The 20,261-nt window shown below is 35.2% G+C and overlaps 1 protein-coding gene across 4 annotated transcripts in view; it reads right to left on the reverse strand.

Annotated features, from left to right (window-relative positions):
- Positions 1-20,173, reverse strand: part of LOC110455919 (phosphatidylinositol 4-kinase type 2-beta-like) — a 24,406-nt gene extending 4,233 nt beyond the window's left edge. Inside the window, exons 1-7 of one of the 4 annotated variants that reach the window (XM_021506355.1) lie at positions 11,010-11,190; positions 8,264-8,889; positions 4,411-4,611; positions 3,194-3,325; positions 1,748-1,901; positions 1,313-1,377; positions 510-609 (exon numbers count right to left, since the gene is read on the reverse strand). In XM_021506355.1, the coding sequence (XP_021362030.1) occupies positions 510-609; positions 1,313-1,377; positions 1,748-1,901; positions 3,194-3,325; positions 4,411-4,611; positions 8,264-8,509 (898 nt within the window). In that variant the 5' untranslated portion in view covers positions 8,510-8,889; positions 11,010-11,190. Of the gene's footprint in view, positions 1-509; positions 610-1,312; positions 1,378-1,747; positions 1,902-3,193; positions 3,326-4,410; positions 4,612-8,263; positions 9,181-10,841; positions 10,974-11,009; positions 11,191-19,675 lie in introns of those variants that run through there. The other 3 variants (XM_021506356.1, XM_021506353.1, XM_021506354.1) reach the window with 3 other exon arrangements.
- Between the last annotated feature and the right edge of the window lie 88 nt (positions 20,174-20,261).

The raw sequence follows: 20,261 nt of genomic DNA on the forward strand, positions 1-20,261 counted from the left end.
ACTATTTTTGTTGACCTTTGTCCATGGAAGGTCCCTGCAAAATTTCATTGAAATTGGTTCAGGGGTTTTGGAGAAGAAGATTTTTGAAATTTTAGTCAATTTGACCCTTTTTGGCCCCGCCCCTCAGGCCCCTGGGGACTTAGGACTAAACCGGCAACTATTTTTGTTGGCCTTTGTCCATGGAAGGTCCCTGCAAAATTTCATTGAAATTGGTTCAGGGGTTTTGGAGAAGAAGTCGAAAATGTAAATTGTTTACAGACGGACGAAGAACGACGGACGACGACGGACAAAAGGCGATCGCAATAGGTCACTTGAGACTTTGTCTCAGGTGACCTAAAAATCTAAAACAAAATAGAGATTTTCATTAACAATATCTCTCTAAGTTTCGTTAACAATATCTCTTTAAGTATAGAAAACCCTTCTGGGTGTCTATAGTTGATTCCTAACACTACACATGAGTCTAAATCCTGTGAAATACACTAGACCTGACAGGTCAATGTCTTACTTACATGCTCTCCACTCATCTGGATGTTTAAAGGGGAATGCTAATCCATTGTCTATTGCAGCAACAGATATGACTGGGTTATCTACAAAGTTCCATTCACTTTCCTGTACAAAAACATAATTCAATATCATTAGATAAAATTATCAATTACTGAACTGAATCAAGGTCAATTTAACAGTTGAACAAGTTAAATATTTAAGCAATCATGACAAAATATTCTGATTAAGTCAATACATGTATTGTAAATATTCGCTATTTATGGCTAGCAAATCAGGTTGAGACCAATATGCATGTGTATATGGTTATATGGAATGGATCTTAATTGTTTCCATGTTATGACTTGAGAAAAAGTCCCTAGGGACAGAGACAGATCCTGGAGTCAATCCTGGTAGCATGCTTGTGGTGTTTTTTTTAATGGACAGCAAATGCGAATAATTATATGATGGGAATCTCAACCATTTCCAAGTCATGACCAGAGAAAAATAGTGAAAGTCATTGATATGAAGAAACTTTATAGCACGCCATGCCAGGTACCTATACTACCTAATGTCTTGAACCTGGACCTTTTGGAACTTAAGAAGTTCTTAGCTCATCTGGCACAAATAACCTGTGAGCTTATAGCATGGTGCAGTTTTTGTTGTCAATTTTTTTTGTTATAAATTTCTTTTATTGAAGAACTTCAGTAACTATGAAACCAAATTCAGCCCGATTACAGACATATACCACTGTGATTCTTTGGAACTCTTGTTGTTAGGGTACATTTTCTGTGTTGTTTTAGAGGTATGACAGACGATGACAAAACATTACCTCTTCTGATTGTCCACGTGATGTGGCTGGTTCATATCGTATAAGCCAGTTATCATTTCCTCTATCTGAAACATATAAATCAATGTTAGATGGGATTGGCAAAGTTTTACTAGGTAAAACAGATACATTCTTCCTACTAATCAGATTTTAAAGTGGGCCTTGATTTCTATTTTTTGTTAGCCAGCAATAAGTTAAAGAATGCCACAGCTTAATAGTTTACCATTAAAATTGCAGGAAGAAACCACAGACAATAATTATATCTGTTGACTGTAGACTCTAAGTTGTAGTTTGTAGTGAGTTTTAACATACAGAGAAAAATCAACAAAGTCTGAAACTAATCTTTTCAGACATTTTTTCATCTTTCTCTCATCTTTATGAGAAATTCACAAATCAATTGTTTTGATTATAAGAAATCAAGTTATGATTTTAACTCACCAGTATTTCTGATTATATAATCTAGCACTACAAGTCGTTCAAATAAATGTTGAAGTCGTGTTGCCGTAGAGATTGGTAAATCTTCGTTGTCAAACTTCCGTAACCAGAAGTCGGCATCTTTGAAGTTGTTGACAAAAAATTGGAATGATCCCGTCTGTTAAAGGTAATATTGGATGTATAAATAAACAATAATCCACCAGTCAAAAGTACTCTACAAAATTAGCCTTTGTATAGAATTGTTATGATACAGATCAAGGAAATTCACAATTAAGGATTACATGCAAAACAAGAGTACCGCGGGGCGGAACAATATACGCCCGTCGAATGCCATATAGTGTTATATACTTTCTTACATTGAAATAAGATCTCTCTGCATCATTCTAAGAGTGGTAAGCTGACATACCATAAAAAATATAGGAGAAATTTTCCTGACAAAAAAATGAAATACTGAAATGAACAAAGGTCGATAACTTTTGCAAAAATTGTTGAATTGAAATTCTTTTAAGGGAGACACAACTTCATATCATGATTATAATGTTTATCAAGTTTTAAAGAGATCCGTTGAAAAATGTAGGAGGAAATTGCCAGACAAAAATCAAATACTGGAATAAACAAAGGGCAATTACTATTGCAAAAATTGTCAATTCAAAATCTTTTATGGGAGACACAACTTCATATCATGGTTATAATGTATACCAAGTTTCAAAGAGATCGATTGAAAAATGTAGGAGGAGATTGCCGGACAAAAATCAAATACTGAAATGTGTTGCCTGCGTAGGAAGTTGGGAGATAACGAAGAAATAGATACACTTTTCTATTTATAGTAACAGTGACCTTGACCTTTGACCTTCGGACCTGAAAAGCAATTCCAAGCAAGCACTTTTGGTAAGGAAGCACTGCATGAAGTTTTAGTTTGATCGGCCCAAGGAAACTCAAGTTATCGCACGAAAACCTCTGTGCGGACGCCGTCGCCGCCGCCATAGCAATACCTATGTGTCACCAGTTTACGCAGGTGACACAACAAAGGGCAATAACTTTTGCAAAAATTGTTGAATCAAAGTTTTTTTCAGGGAGACACAACTCCATATCATGGTTATATTATATACTAAGTTTCAAAGAGATCTGTCCAAAAATGTAGGAGAAGATTGCCAGCCAAACAAAAGTTTACGCCGGCCGGACAACCCCATACCATAATACTCCTGTCAAATTTGACGGGCTTATAAAAATATATCTAAATGTAATTTCAATGTAAAATCTTTCATAAATAACTACTATGTGAAACAGAGTTAATTTCAAATCAGTGTAGGTTTACAATGGGGAGGTAACTCTGCTGAACCAGTGAACACTGAACAGTATACAAATCAGCATTACATGTAGTATTAAAGTTGAGGTAATCAATGGAGAGATAACTCTGCTAAGTATGTGCTACAGTGTTATAAATCTCACCTTTGGTGGTAAGCCTATTCTGTGGAAATGTCGACCCACATTAGGCAGCTTTTCCAGAATGTTTTTCTTTGTTATAGACTTTGCTCTGTCTATTGCATTGTAATTAAAAGTATCACTGGCTAATTTTACTACCTGAAAATATAACACATAAAACATGACTTATACATGTAGCAGTCAAGTCAAACAGATATCAAAAGCCACACTTCTTAAATCATTTGAATGACAAAATGTATGAAATTTGATCAACAACCATGATATATATATAGCAATTTAAAAGTCAAGGAACTTCAATGGACATTTTCCCCTCACCTATATTCTACATTCTGTGAGATAACCAAGGGACTTCATAGAGCCCCACAGGGTAAAAATACAGCCTTTCTCTTGCTTAATTGATATACAGACGGCCTCTTTTTTCTGTTTATAATTCAGTAGATTCTGTTTATTTTTATAGTGGATACCACTTCGTGTAAAGAAAGGACAGATATTGAACAACAATACTGAGATAATTAATAATGACCAGGCATAAATGTGTTCTTGTTTGTAGAGGGTAGTTCATCCTCTTGTAGGTATACATGGGTGGACAAAAGTAATTAAAACTCTCAAGAGTATTCTTCCATGCTAGCTGACAGTTCATACAAGTACCTATACAGTGGCTATACAGACTTTTTAAAAGTAACTCATCCAAATCTCCCTAGCCTGTGAGCAGGAATAGATTTAGCGTTCTTGTCTCCGGGACGTGATAAATTTATTTTGAAGTTGTTACCACTGTTATGGTACACTTGCTTTGGAATAAGAATGATAACATTGATATATCTTGTTTTGATATACAATATGTATCTTGCTTTGTGGATCACAAGAAAATGATTTTTTGGGTTCTGGAATTTGAAATCTTACTTTGGTATCTAGGCTGTGTATGTGTATCAAATAGGAAAGGAAAGATTGAGTTTTGGGTTAAAATGGGCTATTCTGATTCTTGGAAAGAAGTGCAGTAGGAGTAAGTGTCTTCTGCAACAGCCATAGTCACAGGTGGGCAGGACATAACCCTTTCAACACTGTAGACCATAATGGACTCACCCAGAAAAATGTATGGTAGAGTCTACTAAAGTTACCTAGGGATGAAAGGGTTAAGTATCTAAAATAGCACACCCACATAAGGAATCCAACCACTACTGGCTCAGTGGAAGGACTATCTTTATTACAGAGTGTGAATAACTTACTCTTGTTTTGGGAACTACATTTAACTGGAGTTTCTGGTCCACCACACTAGCTCCGGCTTCAGATAAGTATCCCTGGTTTGGTACAAGACAACTTCGTCCAAAACAACACGGACAACAAAGTTTGTGCATCCATTTTGTCCACTTTGGGTTTAACTGCCCGTATGGTTCTTCGTCTTTCGGTTTAAATACCCCGACAGTTTTCTGAAAATAGAAAAGGCCAACCAAAATGTTAATTAAAAGTAACCAGTATGATCTACTAAGATGAAGTCAAACCATGATATGATGAATGTTTGAGTAAAGTGTATTTCTTTTAACACATTGTTGGCAATGCTGATAAATGTGACACAGGTAACAAACACGCTCTCTACGGTGACAATTATAAAACAAATTTGAATAACTCTCTTTGACAAGAAATAGTTGTTTAAATCAACAATAAGTCATTTCTCTTGATAATGGATTGAGTTTCCCTTTAAAAATTCTTATATCTACCATATCTAAACTATTTTCAGAGCTTTTTAGGGAATTTGAATCTCCAACGTTGTCAATTTCCCCCCTATTAATTACATGTAGTTTAATCCTTCATCCAGTGCAAATCATCTAGTTTCAACATTTGAGATGTCCTGGTGAATTTGTAGCATTATCATACAGTGTACTGCAAATCTATTGAAACTCGGTAACAGGAAGGCAATCATGTTTTAACTAATTAGGTTCTCTATAAGTTTTTGCTTTAATTTCAAATGAAGACAACATCCATGTAAACTCCCTTAAAACACTGACTTACATGACAGGTGTACCAATTATGTAACATGAAACTATAATTATTAACAAGAAGATTGAGAAAATGTAGCTATATAATTGCATAGGTGTCAACCTCTGAAACCTTCAATGAGGGAGATTTCCCTCATTCCACATTTCCTGATGAGGGAGAAAGTGTGTAAAATGTGACTGAAATTGCTTTGCTCAATTTATCTTTCCCTCTTTTTACGTACGAGTATTAAAATAACTCCAGAAGTCATTAACTTCATTCAGACACGTTATAATCATGACACAGTATTTGACCACAGGATGTAGATTTTGAGTTTGTGTGAGTTTGGACTGTCTCGATAAAGGAGCGGATTGCTCTGAAAATTGGTACAACCTGATATTGTCTACACTGCTGCAATTCATTCCTTGCTACAGTACATTCCGGTTTATACCACTTGCTACTTGTCTATGTAATTAAACAAACAGTGGCATGAAGCAATGAGGTATTAAATCAAATGTACTGTAAACACATTACCTACATACATGGTACTTGTATACTCCCCAGGGAGTTGAGAAAGATATTGGCTGGTTGCAAAGGCCCTATAACCACAGATAATAATTTGTGAACTGCATTGAGACGACCTACAAACTAGGTTGTGATAAAGCTGTATATAAGAACCTCAAATTATTATTATTACTTATGTTGTAGCAGTTACACACCCTAAGAAAAGTTTAAATATGTACGTAAAAGTCCCGAACACAACTTCCATTGTACATGTACATGTATGACCATTAACAGGATACATCAGAGACATTCTTTATGGTATATATGTATAAGTACAGTCTGATCAGTAGATAGAGTGGACAGTTATATTGATTCATGTTTTGTACATTAGCATATCAGTATTGAGGGACCAGCTGTAATCCACCGCTATATGTATATGTAAGTATACATCTGTGTAGCAGGAATTCATCACAGGTCTGAAATATCAACACAACGACCAGGTTTGGGACAGTACATCCAGTTTATTAACATTTTAATACATCCGTATAGATGTAACTAACATAAAGGTACCATTTTACCTGTATGATGTTTTTTCACGGATACTTTATTTTATTTTAAACCATACCTGCTGATTTCACAACAATGCAAAGTCCTGAACAGTTAAAATATTCAGTCAAGCCTCGTCATTGGAAGTCATTTTGGTATGTAGGCTTTTCAAAGTCATCAAAATCAGTAGTATGGCATTGAGCTATTACATTCCTCTCAATGTGCTACATGTGGTATGTCTAAAAGGAGTCATATAATGTCTAAAGCTTTAAAAAATTGATTTACAGATATTTCTGATGTTGGGATAAGCAGTGTAAATACAGGGGACTCTAAACTCTAAAATACATTACAATCTGTGCAGGTCATTGAGGTCATTTTCAAGTTGACCTGCACAAATACATGCGACCTGGCAGGTATGGTATACTAGACAGTTTATATTAGATCTACCTTAAAATACTCTAGACTTCAACACTGTACAGGAACTAGGTAGTGTAAGTTCAGGTAAGAATGTCCCCTACATGCACCTATATACAGGAACTAGGTGGCCCATCTTGTATAGACTGTGATGTAGACTGAGAAATCTCAACCTTTCAAAGTTAGGAACAATGCTATGCCAAGTTCTTAACCTAAAAGATCTTATCCCAAGGACTGATTGTTTTTCTCCCACCCTTTCTTCCTCTAAAAATAATTTTTAATTGTGAATCCACATCATCAAGGGGCCTTGAAAAATGCCTCCTCCCCTAGATATTTTCTGTTGTACTTTCAAAAATGTATATTTCAAAAGTCATTTATTATCCCCAAATCATGCTTTTTGTGCATGATATTTTCTCAAAGTCACAAGGCACAATCCCCTGCCTAAGAAGTAAAACAAGAGGCCCAGAGGGCCTGTGTTGCTCACCTGGATAATAAAACAAACCTGGAAAATTATTCTTTTTACATATAATACTACAACTATTTCCAAACATTTGCTCTGTGTCTCAGCAACACCCGCCCCTCATTAAGTCCCTTCTTTCTGCCCCCATGAATTGGGTTGGATTTTAAACATTAATCTCAATTTCCCCTGTTGAGCCCACCCCTTTGCCCCCTAAAAGCAACCATCTATTTATACAAAATTGAATCCTCTTTGCCCAAGGATGCTCTACACAGAATTATGTTAGAATCCCTCTAAATAAACTGAAGGAGAAGGATTTTAAACATTTATTACTATGTTAACCCTACTGGACCCTTCCCATTTGCTCCCAGGGAGACCACACTCCCTGTTAAAACAAATCGAGTCCCCCTTGCCAAATGACGCTCTGGACCAAATTAAGTTAAAATAATTCCAATCATACTGAAGAAAGATTTATATATTAACCTCAATTGAGCCCCAAAATTGACTTCCCTTTGCCAAAGAATACTCAGGACCAAATTTGGTTAAAATCCCTCCAATGGTACAGAAGGAGAAGGATTTTGAAGATTTACCACAAGTTCCCCTATTGGACCCAGCTCTTATTCCCCAGGCCGGCCACACCTCCGTTTATACAAAATTGAGTCCCCTTTACCCAAGGATGTTCTAGGCCAAATTTGGTAAAAATACCCCCTATGGTACAGAAGAAGAAGGATTTTAAAGATTTAAACCTCAAATTCCCCTATTGGGCACCCACCCTCTGCACCCAGAGGGGCCACACCCTCCATTTATAAAAATATTAGTTTCCTTGAGCTACCTGACCGCCGATGATCGACCCAGTCCAGTTCTGCTACATTCCTCCCCCCTTTTCTAAGTCTTCACCCTCAAAGACACAACTATTTACAACCCAAGTTCATGTATCCCCATGCCAAGTGTACACTCAATGCTTGAAACAAGGGTTGGTCACAGGCACCACTGTAACAGCATATGGAAACATGCACGGCCAGACCAGGGTTCTAACCTAGGACCCTCCAAACTCTGGACAAACGCTCTACCAATTGAGCTACCTGGTCGTCCCAGTCCAGCTACGCTATATATATATATATATATATATACATGAAGTTAAAGTGTAAATATGGCCACCAAAGTAACAGTGTGTCCACTAGACTTACGCCCTGTCTGTTCTGTACAAAGTAACAGCCACTTGTGCCCTTCTCACTCAGTGTTGGGGTCTTGCCCGCGTCGATCGCTAGCTCTGCCTCATAAACCCTGTTAGCGTACTCCACATCATTGGGGAATTTATTCCCATATACGGATTCGTACCGTGAAAAGTCTGGTCCTTCCAGAGCACCGTAACCTTCACATACTTGTGTCTCCTCATTAGCTATTATCTTCACCTTATCCAAACTTGCAGCCATCTTCGTCTTTAAGAAACCCTGGTTTCTTTGAGAGCATGTAAGCTGTATACAAGATCAGGGCCTCTTATTTCTTATCTATTGTTGTATATATATACAAGATCAGGGCCTCTTATTTCTTATCTATTGTGAACACAATCAGGGCTTTTTTGTCTGCAAACATGTTGCATATATATACACTGTCAGGGCCTTTTCCTCCAGATATGACATTCGAGACCTGATGAAGCACTTGTACCTGGTGGTCTTAGTCCTTTCACTAACAAGTATCAACAACAACTAACTGAGCTCTACTCAGAGCTGTAGCTCCAGACATCACCACACCAGGTATACAGGAATGGTAAATCTCAGAGACAGTCGAGATGCTCCTGATCGTCAGCTCACACCTGAAAATCAAACCACTGAATATCCAGAAGACTCACGCTAAACGTCCTGAAGGCTGAAAACTAACACTGAACTTTCTCAAGTCTGAAACTCTCCGAATGCCTACCAGACAAATCTGTTTCTGTCCATTATACATAGGAAAGTGACCCACTTGGTTAGTCTGTTGATTGTACTGATAAAGCAATTATTTCCTCTACATAGAACTAAATTGAATATGAATAAAGTACTGATAATCACAGTTCATGTCCGGAGGAACCGGTCAATAGAAGATAACAGTATAGACTAGATTGTCCATCAGACAGACAAGAAAGTGCTGGACAGTCTGCATCATACCAGCTAGAATCACACAGAACTCCAGGTATAACACTGGTTGCAGGGCATTAACTGTCAATAATATATTGTAACACGTTGAGTGATGACTCACTATAACCCACCTGTTAAGTATCCGTGTGATGCTTTTACTTATCATAGGAATGTAAGCTATTGTACACAGATTTATAGTCTACAGTGTACGACTATGTCACTGCAGCATACGGGCTGCTTTTATCTTTATTATACTTTATTGATAAATACGTAATATACTGGTCCTTTCCATGTGACATGAAAATACTTTTATTTTACAATCAACTTCATCACTGCAGGATGATATTCATGACTTCATGAATGTCCATGAACAGTTCATGATCTTATACATAATTTCAGATAGTGTGCAGTTTATAAATATTCATTAAGGAACAGTCATCAAAATAATGATTTCCTTTTGAACTTGTTTTAATTCATGGAAATGCATATTACTTAAAATTAAAATCTATTCAAATTCATGAAATATTTCACAAACTAAGATTTTAAAATCAAATTTACTTGTGAAGATATTAATAGCTCTGTCCTAATTTACAATTTATCCTCAAAAGCCAAAAAAGTCATCAAAAATGATGTAAAAATGAATTGTTTATGTGTACTAAATCACTATCACTAATCACTAATGGGGTAGTCTGTTTCACAGTGTAACTTGACAAATATGTTTTACACAGATGTGAATGTTTTCATTATAATCACCCTTTGTTAAATGACATTTTGATTTAACACAGAATAGAATTTATGAATATCGGTAATTGACAGATTTTGATGTCTATTAACAACTTTATACACCTACTAAATCAATGAATTAGGCCATAATGATGTTTTGTTTAAGACCTAACAATTCAAGTTAAAATATGCATATCATTATATATCCTGAGATGTTACTTGATTCGTTTATGGAGTAGTAACAAATCAAATCAACAGATCAGAAAACCAGGAGTTCAGACTGATCTCTGAGTCTTCCACCACATCTGCTAGTAAATATTTCTGTGCTGACAATGGTATGTCATGCTAAAGAAACTGAATTTCTGTTTATATCCCATAATTTAAACCTTGAAAACATGACCAGCGGATTCAACTAGACCCCAAGTGTGATGACAAAATATAAATAACAGTTTGGACAGGACATAGTCCATGGACAGACATTTGTCACAAGAGATTGCTTTGTGAGAAGTACATAAACTTATACAGGATGTGTGCTTGTCCTTTAGATCCGGTGGATGTTACATTTTTAACGCTGATGTGTGTATATATATATATATTACACATTACACGATAACTGTATTACTGATACACTATTTCTATCAGAGAAAAAACTATACATATGTATTTCATAATTATGTCAGCCGTAACAAGTCAGAAAAAATCTCATAGTACATCCAAATTTATCTTGTACATTGTTAATTCAACCAACTGTAACTGATTGAGTTACGTCATTTTAACTTCATCTCACATACACAAGCTACGTCTGCGTACACTTGCATGAAGTCAACCACCACAACTGTCACATGCTATACTGAAGAAGTGTATAAATCTCCTGTAACAGATAACCTCAAGCCACACCAATGTAATGTACAAACAAATCACTACCTACGTCCACATACTATATACATGTACATGTATACAACTATCCACACAATGTATTGTATAGACTTAAAGTCAAATGATACATAGAGAAGGTATTTAAACTCCAAAGTTTGACCCACTCCAACAAAACCAAAGCTGGTTCTATATGTAATTTAAACTTCAAAATCATTCAAACCACTCTAGACTCCAGCCGGCAATACATCCATATTGTAATATACATTACACATGTTCAGTGTCATTTTCTGATCATAGTCACATGATGTTTGATCAGTGCTTTCAAGTCTCAGTGATATCAGTAAAACCAACTTTTGACGTGTACAGTTTCCTTCCAACTTATTGTCTATTTTTAGACCTAACAAAATACACACACACTCACACTCATTCAATGGCTATCAGACACATATAAAGGGAAGTAACTCTAATACAAAAAGACACTAGATTCTGCATTGTACCCACTGATCTGACTGGCAGAAAAGTTAAGGGCAGTCAAATTATGAATTAATTTATGGAAATTTATTTATTATGTTTTCATTAAAATAGCGGCACTTGAAGATTTTTTTTAATCATGACCAAGTTTGTGTGATATGTTTATTTTCATTCACAGGTCATCCCAGGAGTAAAATCAAGTGCTCCTAGAAAAAATAATCTCCACTATTAATTCACTGACATGAAAAGATTGCTGTACTGAGCTGTTATAAGATAAATCAGAGCCTACATACCTGTCCTCATGGTACTAAGATCACAGGGGATATTTGGTAAAAGGTCAAAATCAGCATTTTTACAGTAACATTCAATGGCTTCTCCACAGTAATCTTTTATTCTACCATGTTGACATACAATGTAATAACACTTTCTGTTGCTTAATAACATTTACATACATTTGCACCACAGGGTGTGTTTCTTTTCAGAAATGATTTATCAGAACTGTAGCTGTGGTGGAAAAATCAGCGTCCAATACTTAGTTACAGTTTTTGGCATTCTAAGATCTAATGTTTTCTTCTAATATAACAATTATTATTATCATATTCTTAATGGCCAATCAAAACATAAGAGGTCATTAGGGCCAATAAAAGTAGACAAAATATGTTAAACGAACGAAAAGGTTATCTAATAAAACAAGGCAAAAGATGTCATTTTGAAGGTTTATTTTTCCCTTGGGGGTATATTTATATATAAACACATTCTATTTATGATTTTATCTTAAACAGGCATAATTTCCTCCATGGAATTTTCATAAAGTTGGCAAACTACTTGTATGCTACAAGATGTTTATCTTATTTAAAAGAACAGTCACTTTGACAATACTTTGCAACTTGACCAATGCATATATAGTTCAATCAAAATCCATTAGAGATGAAGTTGTTAAACAAAAATAAAAACCTGTGGCCAGTACCTGGTGACTGTCCCTGATGAACCCTCGACTGGGTTGTGGAGGGCTATAGTGATCGTAGTCATTATCAGACACCTTAACCACTCAACCACTGAGGCCCTGGTGAACCCACGACTGGGGTGTGGAGGGCTATAGTGATCGTAGTCATTACCAGACACCTTAACCACTCAACCACTGAGACCCTGGTGAACCCACGACTGGGTTGTGGAGGGCTATAGAGATTGTTGTCACTATCAGACACCTTAACCACTCAACCACTGAGACCCTGGTGAACCCACGACTGGGTTGTGGAGGGCTATAGTGATCGTAGTCATTATCAGACACCTTAACCACTTAACCACTGAGGCCCTGGTACTATGAGGGAATAGGTACCATGGTAGTATACTTAATAAAACTTATATGCTATGTCAATGTTTCTTACACTTATTTTTTCTTGAGAAACTATTTCATAGTAACTATTTATAGTAGTAAGAGGCTATATACACAACATACTAAAATGATATTGAACTATTTCATATTAACTTTTCATACTAGCACGAGCACTGGGTCTAATCGTACAACAGGGGAAATGGTTGTCACACTGGGTCTAATCGTACAACAGTCCCGGGAAATGGTTGTCACACGCGGGAACTGTGCAAAAAACATACAGGAAAATGAAACGTGAAATCGCATACTAGTGGAGATGGCCAATGTCAACAAGGTAACATTTTTGATTATAGTAACTTAAGTAAGCCGTCTTTGACAGAATATTTTGGAAATGAAGTAGTGCACAGAACTCGAGGGTTGTTCAACTTTATATTACAACACAAGTTATTCCAATGGATGCTTCAGATTTCTCAAACACCTCACTCAACAATTAATGACTAGGTGCAGACGACAGGGCAATTATGAAAATGTTTTTTCCAATATCTGTTAAAATTGTCTATTTCATCACACATTTTTTTGTCATAATACTGGAAAATTTACTAGAATTAGCTATATATGAAATGTTTCCACCATCTAAATGGCAAACATGTGTTTTTTAACGTTTTACAATAGAACGGTGGTGGCTACATTTTACTCTATGCAAAAACATGTGTGGCTACTGTTCTGAAAGGACGTTTAACATATAAACACAGATACCACATAGACAAATTGGCCTCAGTAGCTGTGATTGTGCTTCCTGTATAAAATGTTATTTCATATATTTGTGATTCCGTTACGTTATCGAATCTGTGTTTTAATCAATACCCATTAAAATCTTTTTGATTCTTTAACTTCTGAAATACAAATATTCTTTTACATTTCAGGTGTATAGATGTGACATATGTCATCGCACTTACTCAATCAAGAAAGTACTGAAGTGACATATTATGGAACATCAAAGAGAGATCTATCAAATGTGAAAATTGACCCAAAATGTTTCCGCACGAGATCTGACCTTAAAGATCATAAAAACAAACATGAAGGAGAAAGAACTATATGTGGCCTACAGTTTAAGTTTAGATCTTCATTATCTAAACACAAATGTCCTTCTGTAAAAAGTGTAAGGAAAGTTGTAAAGTCTTCCGCTAGGCCTATGTCTTCCATATTCTTTAACACTGTTTCCGATAAAGAGGAAATGGTGTTGATATCAGATACAAGGTTACTTTTATTAAGTTGTGTTTGCACACATTTCCATACTCAGTAGTGATTACGGAAACCAATGGTTCTTTTTGGGGAATCCGTGCAGTTTTCTAAAGACAGTAACGTATTAAGGTCATAGGAGTGTACTGATAAACGGAAGTAGGAAGTACATCCCTAGTTGAAAATCCAATGTAGGGAGACAGTATCACAATTTCTGCATATTCTAGTGTTTAATATTAAACTGATGAATTTTGTATATTTATTATTGACAGAACAGTGTTTTCTCTCAATATTAAAGTATTCCAAAGCAATGCAGGCATTAATTCAGTTTTTTTTTTATCAATGAGCCACATGTATCCATTTTTCTGTACTTCAGGAAACCAGCTACCTATTTCACTACTGTGAAGTTTTTCAAGAAAGATAACTCTCACCTGCAATTACTATGTGCATATGGTTTTATTATAAAATGTTAATTTTGAATCGTTTATAGATAGTTTATTTGACATAATTTCAGCATTTATTAAATTAATATACATTAATGCAATACTAATCTATGGCAGTATCATTTTTATTGACATTATTTTGCAAAAAATTGTGTCTTTCATTTTTTTTTCAAAAGTCACTCCTTTTTACATAAATTTCCGTTTAAATTCCTTAAAATTATGACAACCTGTATTTTTTTTGTGGCAGAAAATTTTCTTTACTTCAAAGCAATTTAACTACAAAATTTGAAGAAATTCTACTGAGAAATGGCGACACAATCCTATTACCTTAAGCCGTAACCTTTGGTGTTTTTTGTTCTATCGGCGTTCAAACCTTTTTAATGCTGTTGTGGTTCCGGTTAAACACTTCCTCGTCTTCGGCGCATGGAGCCAAAGGGAAAGCTTCTTTTTTGTAAAATAACATATTCAAATACCTTTTTAAAGTATGTGATTAAACAAATGTATGATAAAATAGACAAGCATATTAGACAAAAACTGTTCATAATGGCTCTTTCATCTGCACCCAGTCAGAAAGAGATAGCATCCATCGGAAAAACGTGTATCGTAGTATTAAGTTGAATTATCATTAAGTTCTATACACTAGTTCATTTTTCAAATATTCAGCCATAAAAAGCATACTACCAGGTAGCTAAAATAATATTACCTATTTGACATCTACCATCTCCATGTGGTCAAAATTTTGTTTCCTGTGCGTAAATTTTATAGTTTCAAGCGCGTGAAAAGCGTTTCCCCCGTTGTATGATTAGATCCTGTGAAGAGGCTATTTAAACAACAAATTGAAATTATTGATTTTTCTGAAACACCTCAATATTAAAGCTTATAAATGTAAGGTATCACTATCAGTATTGATTTCCCTCAGCTTCTGTGTTTAGGTTAAAACTTCACAGTGATATACATTACAATGTGTTACCTACTGCAGATCAATTATTATAAACTTTCCATCAAGAATCTATTGTCATTATCACAGGGGTTTACTCAGCAACTGGTCTTCTGGCCCTGGTCAATGATTTTTTTCTGCAGGCCTTTTCTTTTTGTAAGGAACAAGCCAGTCATCTTCTTACATGAACATCTAAATTGCGGTAAAACCACCATCCTGAACACTTCAAATACTTAAGACATTAGGTTACATTTATTCATTAAAAAAATAAAATGGTAAGGGTTTGGTCGAGTCATTTGGCATCAAATTCAACTGGCCAAGTCATGTTACCATTAAGCCATTCCCTGTGATCATATAAATGGTTGAAAAACTTTTTTTCAGGAAAAACTAATTCATAATGTTGACACCACTCAAAAAATTCTGTTTTTTTTTTTATTAAACAAGATAAAATTGTGGAAATCTTCAAGTACAACAAATATAATAATCATTTTGTAAATATATACTTGTCTTTAAAATAGTTTTGATGCTTCAACTGTTTTTCTTACCAGTAAGATAAAATGTATCGCCATCTTCAAGTTTTGAATTAAGACTTGAATTTTAATTGTAGCCAACTGGATATGTATTCCCATTTTCTGATACAGTATATTTTGTACTTACAAGAAAATAAAACCTGATCTGACTGGTTAAGGGAAACCTTAGTCTGTTAATTAAATCTGACCATAGAATTAATTTAAGAGCCTGCGATTATGGTCAGTTTTAGTAGCCTTATGAAATCTGCGTTTAGAAAAATGACAGTCATCAACAGAAATGTTTGAAGCCATGGATTTTATTTTATCATTTACGAGTAAAGGATTATATCACTGTTAAATCACTGCAGTTCTTATTCAAACTGTAAAAAAATGTATGGCTACAGAGAGAGGTTACCTGTTTTGTCTAAGTACCGCAATTAATGAAATAATGTGACTCAAGTTGACAGATTGATATTTATTATAGAAATACTATTATCAAGCTTTTAGAGTTAAATGAAGCCTATACAGTACATCCAATCTAAGCATTCTATATGATTTAGTATACTTAGAAGTAGAATATCACTGAACAACGATCTGATTCAGATTTATATAAATATAATCTTTCTTCATGAATACAGCTGTTACACCTAAACATTTCAAAATGAATTACATGTTGTTTCCTTTCTGTATAGAGTACTTATCATATATCGGGCAAACGTACACAATATAAGCTGTTGAAGTTTTTAAAGGGACAATTTTGAGAAGATTTTTTTTAAAAGTTAGAATCGCAAAATTCTTCATAATAATAGTCTGATCATACTTATAAACAATTTAAGTCAAGAAAGAGACATCGTGTTCTTGGAGTTCTTAATCTGTAATGAAGAAATCCTTAACTGCACAACCATATGTTTTAAAGTCAGCTATCCGTGAACTTCTAATGAACAAATGTAAATTCTTGTAACTTCTTCAGAATATAGGTACCAGCTTTCATTCTGAATCAATATAGCATCTCTAAAACAAAATCCCAATCATCGCTATAAATATATTTATTTTACATTTAAATCTAGGTACACTTATCGTACTTTGTTTAGTTTGAAATTCTCCCTACGGTACCATCTTGCGTGCTTGCTCTAATTAAAACTGTTTATGTTTATTCCAATCCAACTGTTAACACAAAAATTCACTGGATTTATATGATATAATGATTGTTTGCGATGTATTGCGTATTTGAGAAATCAGACTCACTGACACCCTCAGTTGTCGGTTGACTGCATGGCACTGTACATGTTTACTTTTTACTGAAAGGCCTAAAAATTGCGCTATTTTGGTCGTAGCTAGATTTATCACAGCTGCTGGCATTCCCCGAAAGAAAAATTGACCACACTGGACGTTGGTTTCAAGTCATATCATAATATTATAAATCACCTATGTAAGGTTTCATTAGGAGGTATATACATTGTATGTTCAGTATCTAATCGATTTGAAGGTTGTTATTGGACTAAATAAATAGCCCCTTTAATCTGATCATGAATATTTAAGGAAAAGCTATCCCTTGCAAACCTTCATAAAACACAGCTGCCATGCATCTCCTATTTGATTTTGGGGTATGGAGTACACAGGTAGAATCTACCCGATACCTCACACCTGACTGTAACAGTTCATAATCACCTGACATGTAGAGTCACTTATGTCAAACAAGGCCCGGGGCAATGAGTATATCCGGTAAACCAGGTAGTCAGGTATGTAAAAACATCTAACACCATGCCCGTTAATGTACCAGTATACCCAAAATACCCATTTATGCTTATAAGTATAGAAGGTATGGCTTGTCATACTGTATGACTTTAGACAGTTGTAAACATGATTATATGAAATACCCATCAATATATCAGGCAGAAAAATACCCTTTTACTCAAGTGAAGACATCAATTAAATAATTTGACTTCTAATCAATACAGACAAGCGGCTGTGGTGTTCAATACATGACTTGACCTTAGACTACGCTTTCAGACAGCAGGACAGTTTACAACCAGGTAAAACACAAAAAAATCTGAAAGTCACATGCTACAGATGTATATAAATAAAAAAATCACACCCACATTGTTTCTGTTATCTGTATAATCTGATTACCATAAAACTGGGGTAAAAAAATTATCTTGTGATAACAGATAACTGAATGACTGTCATGACAAATATTGATAAAACTGATGCTTCAGGCACCTTGTTCTAAACCTTTCAACAAATCATTTAAACACTAGACGACAGATGTGCATTGATATATATGATGTACATTGATGCACTTCAGTGTATACTTATGTACCCACAAACTGTAACAGCTGTAATTGGGCTAAACAATTTTAGTGATGCTCTAGTTACACTTCTAGAAGCTATATAAGTGTTGTACATCTATCTATACATGTTTATAACAGGTATTATGGACCATTAGTTACAACAGTTTGGTGGCCTGATAAGGATCATGATTGGGGATAATGTTATTTGGTCTCTAGAACTTGTATGCAGCAACCAAATAGAAATCTTAGGTCAACTATCTTCTGAAATGTGCAAAGGCCAACAGAATATTATACCTGGGACAAAGGTCAACATACAGGTGATGTCAACAATATTTCAACCAAGAAAGCATCGTTCAGCTAGATCTCCAAACTATGTCAATATACATATATATATCTCCTTTATAACCTGTCCTGAAATATTCCAATGGTTTAGGCTTGTGGTAAGCTATTTGATTGGTTTCTTACTCCCTTACATGTACCTGTGATCTCGTTGATCAAAAGATGAATGTGAATCATGCAGCAGCAGCATAACTGTAAAAAAGACCAGCTTTGAACCTAGAGTAGCCCTTTTATAATCTTCAAAGGCTAAGCACAACTTCTTTGAGCCTTGTGAGCAGTCATTTTTTATGTCAGGAACAAATCGAATAGGTGATAATTGTGCTTTTGTTTTTGTCATGAGAAAATCAAAGGATCTGCAAAGAGTGTGACCTTGGATTTTATGACCACATATTGAAAGTTGCTTTCACAATATACAATGAAAAACAAATTAGAAACATTTCAATGTAGCCCCTATATTCTATTTCAGTACTGTATACAATTTTCTACTGGTTTCATATTGGGACAAAACAAAAAATTGTCTGTTTAGGGTTGCATGGATAAAAAACAACAAGGGTCGTTTTTTTTGGTAAATTTTTGTGTACCGGGTGGTCATGTGATTATGACCCTACTATTGTATGTAAAACAAAGAATTACATAAACAAGGTTCATTTGGAGGCAACTTGTGCTCCATATGCTAACATTTAGCGCCAATAGGAGCTAGAAGCCATTTTGATAAGCAAGGAACTTTCTAAAATTCAAAAATCGCCAGTTTTTTTTATTTTTTTTTCATCAAAAGTTTTGGGTCGGGGGTAAAAAGCTAGGGTTGGTCGGGAACCCTAAACAGACATATTTCTTTTTGGCCTTGATGAAATCCCCATATCAAATTAAGCAAAAAAGAGGAACCTAAATGAAAGTTATGTGTAAATGTCTGTTATTAATACAATATTGCATACTTAGTATCCAAGATCACTAACATCGATTTCTATATGTATACATGTACTAGTATCTTAATTACAATTAATCAAGTGAAATTGCCAATATTTTATCACCTAATTCCAATTTCCTTCTTGCAATTGATGGACAGTGTTTTTCCCGTTAATTTGAGATGGGGCATTTTTGTCTCATTTTGGGAAGAAAATATACCAAATTGGCGATTGGAAAATGTTCTGGAGTGTGTAGCAATTTTGGGAATAGGACATAAATATGGAATAGTTTCGAATGGGAATGGGCCCATTTTCTGCCAAAAAAGTCTCCAGAAAAAACACACTGGTTGATATAATGTTCTGGTGTCGCTGCTATAGGTGATACAAGAGATGTATTTAAATTCTATAAATGACAAGATTCGTACCCCATCTTGGTCTTTGACAAAATAGCTTCCACTCGATCCCTGGAAGATTCTTTCTGGTAAAAATCCTTCCTCAATGGCAGATTCTGCAACTCTGATCACTTCTTGATATTCTGGGTCGTCAGGAAAATTATTCTCAAATAATCCATACTCGTGTTCAACCCTAGATGCTAAAAGAGGTGAATGTTCTTCGTTCCCCCGTCCAGTTCTTGTTGGAGAACGACTCGGGGCGAATGTAACATCAGGAGGTAGTACTCGAGACGTCATTTCATCAATTTCCTTTCCAGAATCGCTATCCGTGCTTAGCACTATCAGGTCCTGTGACTCGGAACATGTGTGTTCGCTCATGTACACGTTGATTGTATAACCAACTCGTGATTCAAATTTACATACAGCACTATGTGTATGTTAGTGTGTTTAGCGAAGTGGCAAAGAACTCAGTTTAAACGCTTTTAGTCTACACCGGTGTGTTTTCACATGACAGGTGATTCCTTGGTGACGTCATTTTCGCTTTTGTGAAGTAAAGCTAGGCACAGTTATTAGTTTTGGTATTCTTTTTCGTTTAACTAAATAATCTTTAATGGAAAAT

The sequence above is a fragment of the Mizuhopecten yessoensis genome, unplaced genomic scaffold, assembly GCF_002113885.1.
Source record: "Mizuhopecten yessoensis strain PY_sf001 unplaced genomic scaffold, ASM211388v2 scaffold8421, whole genome shotgun sequence".
Lineage (NCBI taxonomy): Eukaryota > Metazoa > Mollusca > Bivalvia > Pectinida > Pectinidae > Mizuhopecten > Mizuhopecten yessoensis.